Below are 10,910 nucleotides of genomic sequence, written 5' to 3' on the forward strand. Positions count from 1 at the left end.
TGGTGGTTGCTTTAAGCCATATAAACAAAAAACACTGTAAGGTTAAGATTCCTTAGAATAGGCTTCTACAATGCCTTGTAATTCTCTGTAATATTCTAACATGTGTGTTTCTCATTCTGGATAATAAAGTCTAGGAGAATAGGATGTTATTGGCGATTTTATCCCAGCACTCAGCATACGGCCTAGCACACAGCGGAAACTCAATCGACTAGATCTATAGGGGGTCTCACCAGACTGCAGAAGTTGTCTCCAGGAATATGTTCCACAGTGCACCATTCTCAAGCCTTGTGGCCAGTGGTGGAAAGAAGGTGAATTGTGATGTATGTGGAACATGGGACCCTGGGGAGTTCCGTAACCAGGAGGAGAAAGAAGCAACAACAGCTAGTGGTGACAAAAAGAACTACTGCTCCCTTCTTCCCCCTCCATGTTCCTAGTGGAGAGTTGAGCCCAGCATCCCAGACTTGCGTGACTATATAGGCAAGCATTCAGAGACTGACTTCACTTTGGTACCCTAGCCCTCAGTGGCTCAAGGTTGGCTTTCTGAGCAGATAATAGGCTTTTAAGTAGCAAAGTTCCCTGCTCTCAGCAAGCCCAACAGCATGGGGAAGGGAGACACCTCGGAGGTAGCACCACCCACTTCAGCCTACCGCTCTGTCATGGAGGACTATGGTTATGAGGTGGGCAAGGTCATTGGCAATGGCTCCTATGGGACGGTGTATGAGGCTTACTACACAAAGCAGAAGGTGATGGTGGCTGTCAAGATCATCTCAAAGAAGAAGGCCTCTGAGGACTATCTTAACAAGTTCCTGCCCCGTGAGATACAGGTTGGAAAGGGGGCCGGAAAAGGGAACTGATACCGAGCTGCTTAAGACTTCTCAGAAGGGCTATGTTAGGAGGGGGAGGAGACAAAACACCCCACCCCACCCCTCCCAATCAGGGCTGAATGTCTTCCTAAGCAGATGGAAAATGATTTGATGGAAATTCAACCTCTTTCCACCCACCCACTCACCTCCAGCCCCTCACAAAGTAAAAGTCCAAAGCACAGTGTTTGCCCACAGACCATGCAGGCCTCTGGAGCTTAATCCTCTTGCAAAGTTCTAAGTTAGTTAGAACAGCAGGAGGAGGGCTGGGAGCACAGCCAGGGTTCTCCCTTCCCAGGTCTGATGGGTCCCTCTTCTGGGGCCAGGTAATGAAGGTCCTGCGGCACAAGTACCTCATCAACTTCTACCAGGCCATCGAAACCACATCCCGAGTGTACATCATTCTGGAGCTGGCTCAGGGCGGGGACGTCCTGGAGTGGATCCAGCGCTACGGGGCTTGCTCTGAGCCCCTTGCTGGCAAGTGGTTCTCCCAGATGACCCTGGGCATCGCCTATCTGCACAGCAAGGGCATCGTGCACCGGTGAGGGTGCTGCCACCAGGCTGGGGCCCATGGGCTCTCCAGGGGGTTTCATGCATGTTTCCCATTTTCTGCCTTCTTTTCTCCTCCCTTGGCCTTCCTCAGTTATCTAGGCCCCTTCATCCCCTCTATCTAAATTCTCTGCTCAAGAACATTTCTGTAGCGCCCACTGTGAGCATGGCACTGTGAACTACAATGACGAGCCCCCCGTGGTCCTCAGGTACCATCCTCTCTCACCTTTGGGCTCTGCTCACAACTCCATGGCTCCTCCTCTCTTCCCTGTGTCCGCCTAATGGCACCTCTCTCCACTTTGCCTTTTCCATCTCTAGCCTCTGACCCCTGGCCCTTCAGCTCCCGGTCTAATACTAAGCCCTCTCCCCAGCCTGACCCCCAGCCTTTCTGCTGCTGGTAGGGACTTAAAGTTGGAGAACCTGTTGCTGGACAAGCGGGAGAATGTGAAGATATCGGACTTTGGCTTCGCCAAGATGGTGCCTTCTAACCAGACAGTGCACAGTAGCCCTTCTTACCGCCAAATGAACTGCTTTACAAACCACCTCAGCCAGACCTACTGTGGCAGCTTTGCTTATGCATGCCCGGAGATCTTGCTGGGCTTGCCCTACAACCCTTTCCTGTCTGACACCTGGAGCATGGGTGTCATCCTCTACACTCTAGTGGTCGCCCGGCTGCCCTTTGATGACACCAATCTCAAGAAGCTGCTGAAAGAGACTCAAAAGGAGGTCACTTTTCCATCTAACTACTCCATCTCCCAGGAGTGCAAGGTGCTGGCTCCCCCAGGAGGGCTGAGGCCTAAGGGATGACCCACAGGGAGGGAAGACCCATCCCAGGCCTCCCCACCCTGGGGGAGGCTCTTCCCCACCAGACCCATCTCATACTTTAACCCCTGCCCTAGAGGAGTTAACTGGGAGGGAGCTAAAAGAGACACCCCTGGGCTCCACACCTTACATGACAGTCCTAAGCAGGTTTTAGCCTCTGTCTCTTTAGGCCAGAAAGGGATTATGCAAGTTTTCCCCCAAGGTACCCTTCCTTTCCCTCTCCTCCACAGAGTTAAATGCCTGGCTCTTCCAGATAAAATCAGGACCACACTCCCTTTCACCAGAGTGGTGTGATGGGCTCTCCTGCTTCTCTCTTAGGTCCAACTGCTCACTGCCCGTGTGGCACAATGGGGGGCGAGCTCAGCCAAGACCTCTCTTTCCCCTGCCCTAGAACGTGGTCCTCCAGACGCTACGCCAAGCCACCAAACGGGCCACCATCCTGGACATCATCAAGGATCCTTGGGTGCTCAAGTTCCAGCCTGAGCAACCCACCCATGAGATCAGGCTGCTTGAGGCCATGTGCCAACCCCCCAGCACCACTAATCGGCACCAATCCTTGGAAATCAATACCTAAAAGTGGTTGAAGGAAGGGGTTGAGAGAGGAGCAAAGCAGGAGGGTCTGGGGCTAAAAATCTTTTATACCAAAAATAAATCTGATTTAGTTTCAGCAGCTGGGGTCAAAGACACTCTTTCTACAGGGGAACATTAGCAGGGAACACTTACTGAGGGTAAGAGGTGGATTTCTTTCTTTCTTTTTTTTTTTTTTTAAGATTGTATTTATTTATTTGACAGAGATCACAAGTAGGCAGAGAGGCAGAGAGAGAGGGAGAAGCAGACTCGCCGCTGAGCAGAGAGCCCGGTGCGGGGCTCGATCCCAGGACTCTGAGATCACGACCTGAGCTGAAGGCAGAGGCTTAACCCACTGAGCCACTCAGGTGCCCCAAGAGGTGGATTTCTAACCAGAGTCTGTAACCAGTCATCTTGGTATCTGTTAAATCAACAGGGTAATTCACAATGCAGCTCATACGTGGCTCATGGGGGAGAGGGTGCTGGGATGAACACCCACTTTTGGGAAGCTTCATTATTCTGGCCAAGTAGATGCTCGTTATTTTACATCTCTGTGCATTCTAAATGATCAAGCAGTGCGGAAGAGCCCCAGGTTGCTCTTTGGTTATGGCTCTGCCTCTATAACAGTCCAAAGGGATGGCATTATTTGTTTTCTTTGAAATGGGTATCAAGATGGGTGAGATATCCTGGTTCCTTCTCCCTTCTCCCAATGCCACTTTAACCACCACTGAACAATCCTAGTGCATCATGGCCCCTCGTCTACTGCTCTTAGAAACAGAAATGACAAGGGCACCTGAGTGGTGCAGTTGGTTGAGCGTCCCATGCTTGGTTTCTGCTTGGGTCATGATCTTGGGGTTGTGGGACTGAGCCCTGCATCAGGCTCTGTGCTCAGCAGGGATTCAGCTTGGGGTTCTCTCTCTCCTCCTCCCTATGCCCCTCCTGCTTGTGTACACATGCTCTCTCAAAATAAATAAATCAATCTTAAACAACAACAACAAAAAGACACCAAAATGACAGTTCAAACCAAGCCTACTAATCATGGACCGTGAATAAAGGAAAGCTACTTCTTTCTTTAACCCTGTATTCTCCCTCCCTGTCCTTGAAAATGGACTTTGCAAAAGGAAAATGAGTAGTAAATCATGGGGCTGTCTTGGCAGAGGCATGACTGGGGGTAAGCAATGGCAGAAGACTCAGACAGCTCTGCATGGTTCTAAGATATATAATCCCTGTGCTTAACCTCAGCACTAAGCAAGCACCTCTAGGACAGACCAACTTGAAAGATAACAGCACCTACCTAGAACATAGGAGGTCAAGATATCAACTCCCATTTGTTCCCTGTTCCAATACTTCGTTACTCCCTTCATTACTCCCATTGTGATTCACTGCTTGACACAAAGCTCCAAAGGCCAGGGAAGAGTTTCAGGTGTAGACGAGGCAGTGTAAGCACTGTGGTTCCATCTGCCCGATTTTATTGCCAACAAGGGCACCGTAAGTGCAATCACAGAGAAGGGAGCCTGGGGGCTTCTCTCACCATGGTCCTTTTTCAGAGTTGAGGCAGGGAGGGGAGGGCGACAACCCTTTTTCACAAGGTCACACTATCATCCTCAGCAGGACCTCCCCAAAAGGCTTTGTTCCTTTAGCTTAGCACTTGGCACTTAAGGAAAAGGGACCAATAAGGCAGCACCGGGAAAACAAGCCTATACTCATCAGGATACCCACTCAGCCAACTGCTTTAGGGCTTCTTCATCTTCATCTGCTTCAGGAGCTTCAGGGAAAGGACACCCAGAAAAGAAAGAAGTGTTAGGGCCGTAGCAACTTCCAACAATCCCCTGCTAGAATGCTGAGTCTGCTGAATTTTGTCTCCCCAGCAAAGAACCTAAAGGTATGGTCCTTGGTGAGCTTGGTGAGCTGCTGCTAATTCTCTGAGCACCCCCATACTAATTAGGAGAATGTGCTGCTCTCTCCCAGTACCTGCAGCCCTATACCAGGGTACCCAGCTTGCCAAGTGAGGCTCAAGCGGGACTTTAGTCTTTATTCCTGCTCAGTCAGGTGCCCTTATGCAGTCAACAACCTGTGCAACTGTAGCAGCAGTCCTCTCTGCCTGGTTCCTTTGAAGCAGTATATAAGAGGAATAATCTTTCCCCATATCTATCCCACCTCCTCAAGTCCTTAAGACAATAGAATAGCCCTGAATACCTGGCCCTGCAGGCAGATGTGTAGAGGGTACACTGGGCAGTTCGATGGGGGGTTCTTCCTCCTTGTCACCCACAGTTAATAAGTCCCGGGCCAATTCCTCCTGCTCCAGCTCCTCTAGCTCCTCCAACAGTTCATCCTGGATACGGAACAATAAAACTGTTCAACCTAAAGAAATGAGGGGGAGCCTGGGTAGCGCAGTTGGTTAAGCATGTGACTCTTGGTTTCAGATCGGGTTGTGATCTCAGGGCCCTGATCTCAGGGTTGTGAGATCGAGCCCTATGTCAGGCTCCGAGCTCAGCACTGAGTCTACTTCGGACTCTCTCCTGCTCCCTCTACCCCACTCCTCCCACGATCTCATGCTTTCTCTAATTTAAAAAAAAAAAAAAGATGAAGAAAGGGAACTTGTACTTCCAAAAACATACCACTTCTAGAGTCCCTCTCCTCCCGCAAACTTGCCCCATGATTCTCTCGGGCCTTCCTTCTGGCTGGTCTCTTGCTTTCTCCCATATTTCCTGACCCCTCACTCCCAATCACCTCATCCACAACATCTCCAAAGCCCACAGGCTGAGAAATGGCATCTGAGATCTGCTGGGCCACCTCCTGTTGTTCTGTGATGTCAGCCATCAGTTCATCCACCTTGTCAATGTCCCTAAGAACAAGACACACAGCCAAGAAATCAGGCAACAACCCTCCTAACGCTCCTGTCTTGCCTGAATGAAGACCCCCACCCCACCACCTCCTGTGGCCCGAGGCTGATAAATCCATGGCCATCAGGTAGAAGAGATCCCTGGGAAATTGTACGGAGGCAAGGCTGGCCTGAGGATTGGCAAGAAGCCACAGTGGGGAGGACAGGCTGCACTCCCTTCTCTGAAGGGTCTTCAAAACTTAGAAAAATCATCTTTCCTCCCTATAATGACTTAGCCAGCAAGGAGACCTTACAGGAAGCAAGGAGACTGACAAAGATCTCGCTGTCATAGACATCTGTACTGTAAATTCCCATTCTGAGAGGTCTTAAGATTCAAAGTACAATACAAGCTACTTTCCCCAGTGCCTGGGCCCCCTGCTGCCCTCCCCCCGTACCCACATGTCCTGGTAGGCCTTCTTCATGCCTTGGGCAGCGAGCTCCATGGTACGAACCACTTCTGCATTGGTGGTGGCATTTTCAATGGCCTCACGCTGAAACTCCAGGGTGGATAATGTTCCATCGGTTTGTGCCAGCTGTTGTTCCAATCTTTTCTTCCTCCGCAAAGCCTGTAGGGCGGCTGATGTGGCACACACCCTGAACATCAGAGCTGGAAGCCCTTGATTCCTACCTGGGCCCACCCTGTTGGCCCCTCTCCCCCATCCCATTACCTCTCTTGTTCTTGATCCCATGCTTCTTGGCCATCTGTAGCTCCTGTTGAATCCTCTGCTCCAGAAACTCCTGTTTCTTGATCAGTATCTTCTCTGTGTCTTTCAGTTTCTGTATTGCCTCTTCAGGGGTTGGCCCCTTCTCTTTCTTCCCTGGAGTCCCAACCAAGCCGGCCCATATTGTGTGAAGGGAAAAAATCAGCCACCAGTCACCAAGTGCAGAGTGTGTGCTACCCACTCAAAGGTGGTCCTGTCAATCCCTAAATGATTCTCTACAATGAATGTACTATCTTCAGTTTACAAATACGGAAAGAGGCACAAAGATGTTAACGTGGTTTTGTTTGTTTAAAATCACAACTACTGGGGCACCTGGGTGACTCAGTGGGTTAAAGCCTCTGCCTTCGGCTCAGGTCATGATCCCAGGGTCCTGGGATTGAGCCCCTGATCAGGCTCTCTGCTCAGCAGGGGGCCTGCTTCCTCCTCTCTCTCTGCCTGCTTCTCTGCCTATTTGTGCTCTCTGTCTGTCAAATAAATCAATAAAATCTTTAAAAAAATATAAAATCACAACTACTAAGAATGGAGAAGGAATTGAAATGTGGCTTCCAAATCCAGTATTCGCTGGCTATTCCAAGCTGCCTTTCAAGTCATTTCCAAGCCTTTTTGTTGTTGTTGTTAAATAACAGACTTTATTTTTTGGAGCCGGTTTAGGTTTACACTGGAAGGTAGAGTTCCCACCCACTCCCTGCCCTCACACACGCACAGCTGTCCCATTATCACATCCCCGCCAGAGTTTGGTCACTTTTTATAATCACTGTTCCACTTGCTGTCCTAGGAGATGCCCAAGGTCCTGATTCCACAGGATCAAACTGAATGAAGTACAGGGGCTAGAGGAAAAAAAAAAAAGTCTGGTCTCAATTTTCCCCTCCATCTTCTGCACTTCTAAGAGTTATTCTAAAAAAAGAAAAAGAAAGAAAGAAAAAAAAAAAGATGGCCCTTGCCTGCTTAAAATCCTTCCAGACTCTATTGCCTACAGGATAAAACCCAAAACTTTAATGAGACATACAAGGCCATTCCTAATCTGGCCTTTGTTTACCTCTCCATCCTCACTTCCTTCTACTTTCCTCTTTTTTCACACACACACACACACACACACACACACACACGCGCGCGCGCGCGCGCGCGCGCCAGCCAGCCAGCCAGCCAGCCAGAACTCCTTTCCCCTAAACACACCATACTCCTTCCTGTTTCGCACACAGTGCCATCTTCCTGGAGTCCCTCAGTTCTCCACCTGGCATACCTCTCGCCTTCTGGATCACAACCCCCGCGCTGCTTCTGTGCTTCCCCGGATAGTGGGAACATCTCTGTCATGGAGTAGCTACACCACACTGTGTATGTCCGTTTCTGCTTGTCTTCCCCCACCACGTAGGAGCTTTAAGTAGGCAATCTTTCTTCACCATCTCAGATCCCCTCGGCCAGCATAAAGGAAGCACCCGTGTTTTGGAAAGGGCAGGACGACGACAGGCGGAAACTCACCGCCCCAGCCTGAAGGGCGGGGAACCCCCACCCCCGCTCACGCCCGGGGCCGGCCCCCCTCTCTTCTCTCCGGGGTGGGGGAAGGCAGGCAGCCGGAGCCGGGCTTTCGGACAAGGCGGAGCCTCCTGGCACGTGCGGAGGCCTCGCTGGGCAGCGGATGGGGTTTTCGGGCCAGTCCGGGGCCCCCGCCTTCCCCCCAACCCCCTTGGCCAGAACCTTCCGCCGATCGGCTCGCCCGCACTCACCCGTCCCGAAGAGTCGGCTGAGACCACTCATCGCCACCCTCGCCTCTCCCGCCGCCGCCCCACGGCGTCCTGCGACTTCCGCCTTTGCTCGGGGAGGGTGCAGCCTCAGCGCTCCGAGGCCCGCCTGGGCCAATCGCTCCTTGGGGCACCCCGGCGACATCATCAACTGGAGCCGACGAGGCCCCCTTCTATCACGTGACCCGAGCCGCCAGCGGCGCCCCTCCCCACAACCCTTTAGCGCCACTTAAAGCCGCCGCTTCGCTTGGGGCTATTAAAAAGGCCGCCGCACCCCCACCCCAAAATTCAGTATTTGTTTTTCTGGGAGTGTGCAGGGTCGTGCACCACACTGCTTGGCGCCAGTGGAAGAGTTCTTCAGGCTCTTGACAGCGCTCGGCAAGCGGGGTGCGGATGCGGCGAGCACAAGGCGGGCACAGTCGGGGGCGCCATAGATTTCTCCGGCCCAACCTGATGAAGTCTAACGCCACGCCCTCCGCTTCTTGGCCCCTCCGCATAGCCGAGGCCGGCTACATCGCTAGGCAAACAGAAACAAGCCGGAAGATCTCTTCTGTCACACACAAACATACTTTAATAATTTACAAATACATCTGGAAATGCCTTCCCGATTTCCTTTCCGTTTTATGCCTCCGGTGAGGCTCAGCCGCAGGACTGGACCTCAGGGTCCAGCTTGGGCCTTTGCAAATGTCTCTAGTCCCTCAGTTAGGGTTTGAAGACTCATTCCATTCTGGACAAGAATGCAGGTAACTCCTAGGAAGAAAAGAAGCCACATTTCATCAAGCCTGTTTTTCCTCTCATCTTTTTTGGATGTCACCCAAATACTGTCACGCAAACTACCCATCCCACACACACCTACCTAACCCCCCATAGGAACCCTTTCTCCTCGTTCCCCAAATGGCTAATCTCACCACTCAGTACCCAGTTTGCTGACGTCTATGATATTCCGCTTCTCATCATCAAAAAAGATCATCTGGGAAAAAACTACTCCAGTCTTCTGCTGCAACCTGTGCAAGGAGGGATAGGGTAGGACCCCGCTGGCTTCTTAGCTCCTTCAGCCTCTCTGGGCTCCCTCCTGCTACCCTCATCTCCACCTACCTTTCAAAGTGGGTGACCTTGCTGCCGGGATAGATTTCCCGATGAACAAAGTATCTGTCCAGGTCAAAGAGCTCCAGAAGCTGCTTGGCCCCTTCGATCTCCCCGGTCCTGCAGTAGGGTGTCATAGATGGGATCCGGGGAGCCAGAGCGGCAAGCCAAGTTATATTTAACCAGGGAGAAGTCAACTTGCTATTTTTCCAGGACAGGTAGGCATCCTAGGTCCTCATTTAACTCTCTAGCCTTCCCGTCTAACACAGGCGGCGCCGAGCCAATGTTTATTAAAAGCACGGGAGAGGGTACAATTACAAAGCTATGCAAATGAATGCAAATCCGCACGGCCGAAGGTTTTCTAGCCCCGGGGTGCCGCGAGCCCTCCCCCGCCTGCGTCACTCAGCATGAGACCGGTAGCGTTTTCTCTTCGCTCTCCTTACCGTGAAGCGGCCGCCACGGGCACGCCAAGGTCCTGCAACCGTCGCAGGACTTCGGGCACCTCTGGGTATAGTCGGACGGCCTGGCCCCGCCGATCCCGGACGGCCCCGTCGCTGCGGGGCGAGAGCACGCTCAGCTGCGGCCCGAGTCCCAGGCCGGCAGCGGCCTCCCCAGCGCCGCCTCACCTGCTCCTGTGGAACGGCGGGTCTACGTGCGTGTCTACCCAGAACGGCCAGAGCGTGTAATCTGTGGGAGGACGCACGCAGAGCTCAGGCTCCGAGCGCGCGCGCCTCGGGGGCCGCCGCCGGGGTTTGGAAGAGAGCGGCCTGCGAACCTCCCCAGTCCCGTCCCCTCACCCAGATCGAAGACCGCCAGCTTCGGGAGCCGCTCCATGGTGGGCGCCAGCAGGCTGCGCGCCCCGAGGCTAGGCGAGCCTTATCTTCTCGGCGGCTCAACGAGCCGCCCCGCCTGCCTTACAGAAACCGCGACTACAGCGTCGCCGAGCCGGGCCGGGCTGTCGGCTGGAGACTGCGCAAGAGCGCCTTCTGATGGTACGGCGGGGAGGACTGCAGTAAAGTGCCCACGCTACAGCTGGGGTGGGGGCACCGCGGCGGTCCAGCCGCTTCAAGGCACCTTCTTCCCTTGCTCCTCCGCTCCGCCCAGCCTGGCCGGAGTCGGCTAAACTAGAGAAGCCAGAGAAGGGAGCCCTTTCGTCTGGCACCTCTCTCATTTTACCTTATCAGTTGAGACTTAAGTGACCCATAGCTTGTCACTCCTCACACAGCCTTTCTCCAAATCTGCCTCTCTGTAAATACAGAACCGAGCCCCGTGCAGCATTTTAGCCACAATGTAGTGTCAGTAAAGCCCTTAAGGTCTTTCTCGAACCAGGCCCAAACGTCCGGCAGGGCTACAACGGCAGAGAATTCACTGTCCTGGTTTCTGCCACCCACATCGGTAGTATACTGATTAGAGTGTAACAACCACTTTGGGGGGAGGGACTGATTTGCCACTTGAGGCCAATTTAAAGCTACCAGCATGAAATCACTTATGGGGTTGGGAAGAGATGCCAATTATTAGAACTCTGAGCTGGTAAGAACTGGCTCCACACCACCCAGAGTAGACTTTCCTAGAGTCTCATAATCCCCCACCCCAAAGGCACATTCCCTCCCATTGCCCTACTTCTTCAGAGGTATAAATGAGTGTGTACTGGGTCCATTTCAATTTCAGTCATATTTGTGCAATACAAGAA

At 52.5% G+C, this 10,910-nt stretch overlaps 3 protein-coding genes across 5 annotated transcripts; 1 reads left to right on the forward strand and 2 right to left on the reverse strand.

Moving 5' to 3' along the window:
- On the forward strand, window positions 1-2,934 carry LOC111140722 (testis specific serine kinase 4). 2 transcript variants are annotated; one of them, XM_022492935.1, is made up of 4 exons: window positions 1-824; window positions 1,187-1,401; window positions 1,781-2,177; window positions 2,623-2,934. In XM_022492935.1, the coding sequence occupies exons 1-4, from the start codon at window positions 600-602 to the stop codon at window positions 2,803-2,805; spliced, it is 1,020 nt and encodes a 339-aa protein (XP_022348643.1). In that variant the 5' UTR covers window positions 1-599; the 3' UTR covers window positions 2,806-2,934. The 2 variants fall into 2 exon arrangements, with proteins under 2 accessions (XP_022348643.1, XP_022348644.1); XM_022492936.1 differs by having other exon boundaries at window positions 1,811-2,177.
- A 1,311-nt stretch (window positions 2,935-4,245) lies between these two features.
- On the reverse strand, window positions 4,246-8,315 carry LOC111140661 (charged multivesicular body protein 4A). The gene is made up of 6 exons (XM_022492866.1): window positions 8,123-8,315; window positions 6,348-6,497; window positions 6,079-6,256; window positions 5,529-5,643; window positions 4,995-5,130; window positions 4,246-4,563 (listed from the first exon to the last, which is right to left on the reverse strand). The coding sequence occupies exons 1-6, from the start codon at window positions 8,283-8,285 to the stop codon at window positions 4,505-4,507; spliced, it is 801 nt and encodes a 266-aa protein (XP_022348574.1). The 5' UTR covers window positions 8,286-8,315; the 3' UTR covers window positions 4,246-4,504.
- Window positions 8,316-8,685: 370 nt separating this feature from the next.
- On the reverse strand, window positions 8,686-10,852 carry LOC111140486 (magnesium-dependent phosphatase 1). 2 transcript variants are annotated; one of them, XM_022492733.1, is made up of 6 exons: window positions 10,018-10,852; window positions 9,847-9,907; window positions 9,664-9,774; window positions 9,233-9,340; window positions 9,056-9,141; window positions 8,686-8,887 (listed from the first exon to the last, which is right to left on the reverse strand). In XM_022492733.1, exons 1-6 carry the CDS (start codon window positions 10,052-10,054, stop codon window positions 8,796-8,798), a joined length of 495 nt encoding a protein of 164 aa, XP_022348441.1. In that variant the 5' UTR covers window positions 10,055-10,852; the 3' UTR covers window positions 8,686-8,795. The 2 variants fall into 2 exon arrangements, with proteins under 2 accessions (XP_022348441.1, XP_022348446.1); XM_022492738.1 differs by lacking the exon at window positions 9,056-9,141 and having other exon boundaries at window positions 8,686-8,885; window positions 9,285-9,340.
- Between the last annotated feature and the right edge of the window lie 58 nt (window positions 10,853-10,910).

The sequence above is a fragment of the Enhydra lutris genome, unplaced genomic scaffold, assembly GCF_002288905.1.
Source record: "Enhydra lutris kenyoni isolate GAN:26980312 unplaced genomic scaffold, ASM228890v2 scaffoldscaffold4, whole genome shotgun sequence".
Lineage (NCBI taxonomy): Eukaryota > Metazoa > Chordata > Mammalia > Carnivora > Mustelidae > Enhydra > Enhydra lutris.

Excerpts from the sequence above, each read along its gene's own strand:
- LOC111140661 (XM_022492866.1), bottom strand. The coding sequence starts at position 8,285 with ATGATGTCGCCGGGGTGCCCCAAGGAGCGATTGGCCCAGGCGGGCCTC. Across the intron at positions 6,498-8,122 it reads CAGCCGACTCTTCGGGACGG|GGAAGAAAGAGAAGGGGCCA; the intron begins GTGAGTGCGGGC and ends TTGGGACTCCAG. Across the intron at positions 6,257-6,347 it reads TGGGATCAAGAACAAGAGAG|CCGCCCTACAGGCTTTGCGG; the intron begins GTAATGGGATGG and ends GTGCCACATCAG.
- LOC111140722 (XM_022492935.1), top strand. The coding sequence starts at position 600 with ATGGGGAAGGGAGACACCTCGGAGGTAGCACCACCCACTTCAGCCTAC. Across the intron at positions 825-1,186 it reads TCCTGCCCCGTGAGATACAG|GTAATGAAGGTCCTGCGGCA; the intron begins GTTGGAAAGGGG and ends TTCTGGGGCCAG. Across the intron at positions 1,402-1,780 it reads AGCAAGGGCATCGTGCACCG|CCTGACCCCCAGCCTTTCTG; the intron begins GTGAGGGTGCTG and ends CCCTCTCCCCAG.
- LOC111140486 (XM_022492733.1), bottom strand. The coding sequence starts at position 10,054 with ATGGAGCGGCTCCCGAAGCTGGCGGTCTTCGATCTGG. Across the intron at positions 9,775-9,846 it reads CCGCCGTTCCACAGGAGCAG|CGACGGGGCCGTCCGGGATC; the intron begins GTGAGGCGGCGC and ends CTCGCCCCGCAG. Across the intron at positions 9,341-9,663 it reads CCCGTGGCGGCCGCTTCACG|GACCGGGGAGATCGAAGGGG; the intron begins GTAAGGAGAGCG and ends ACCCTACTGCAG.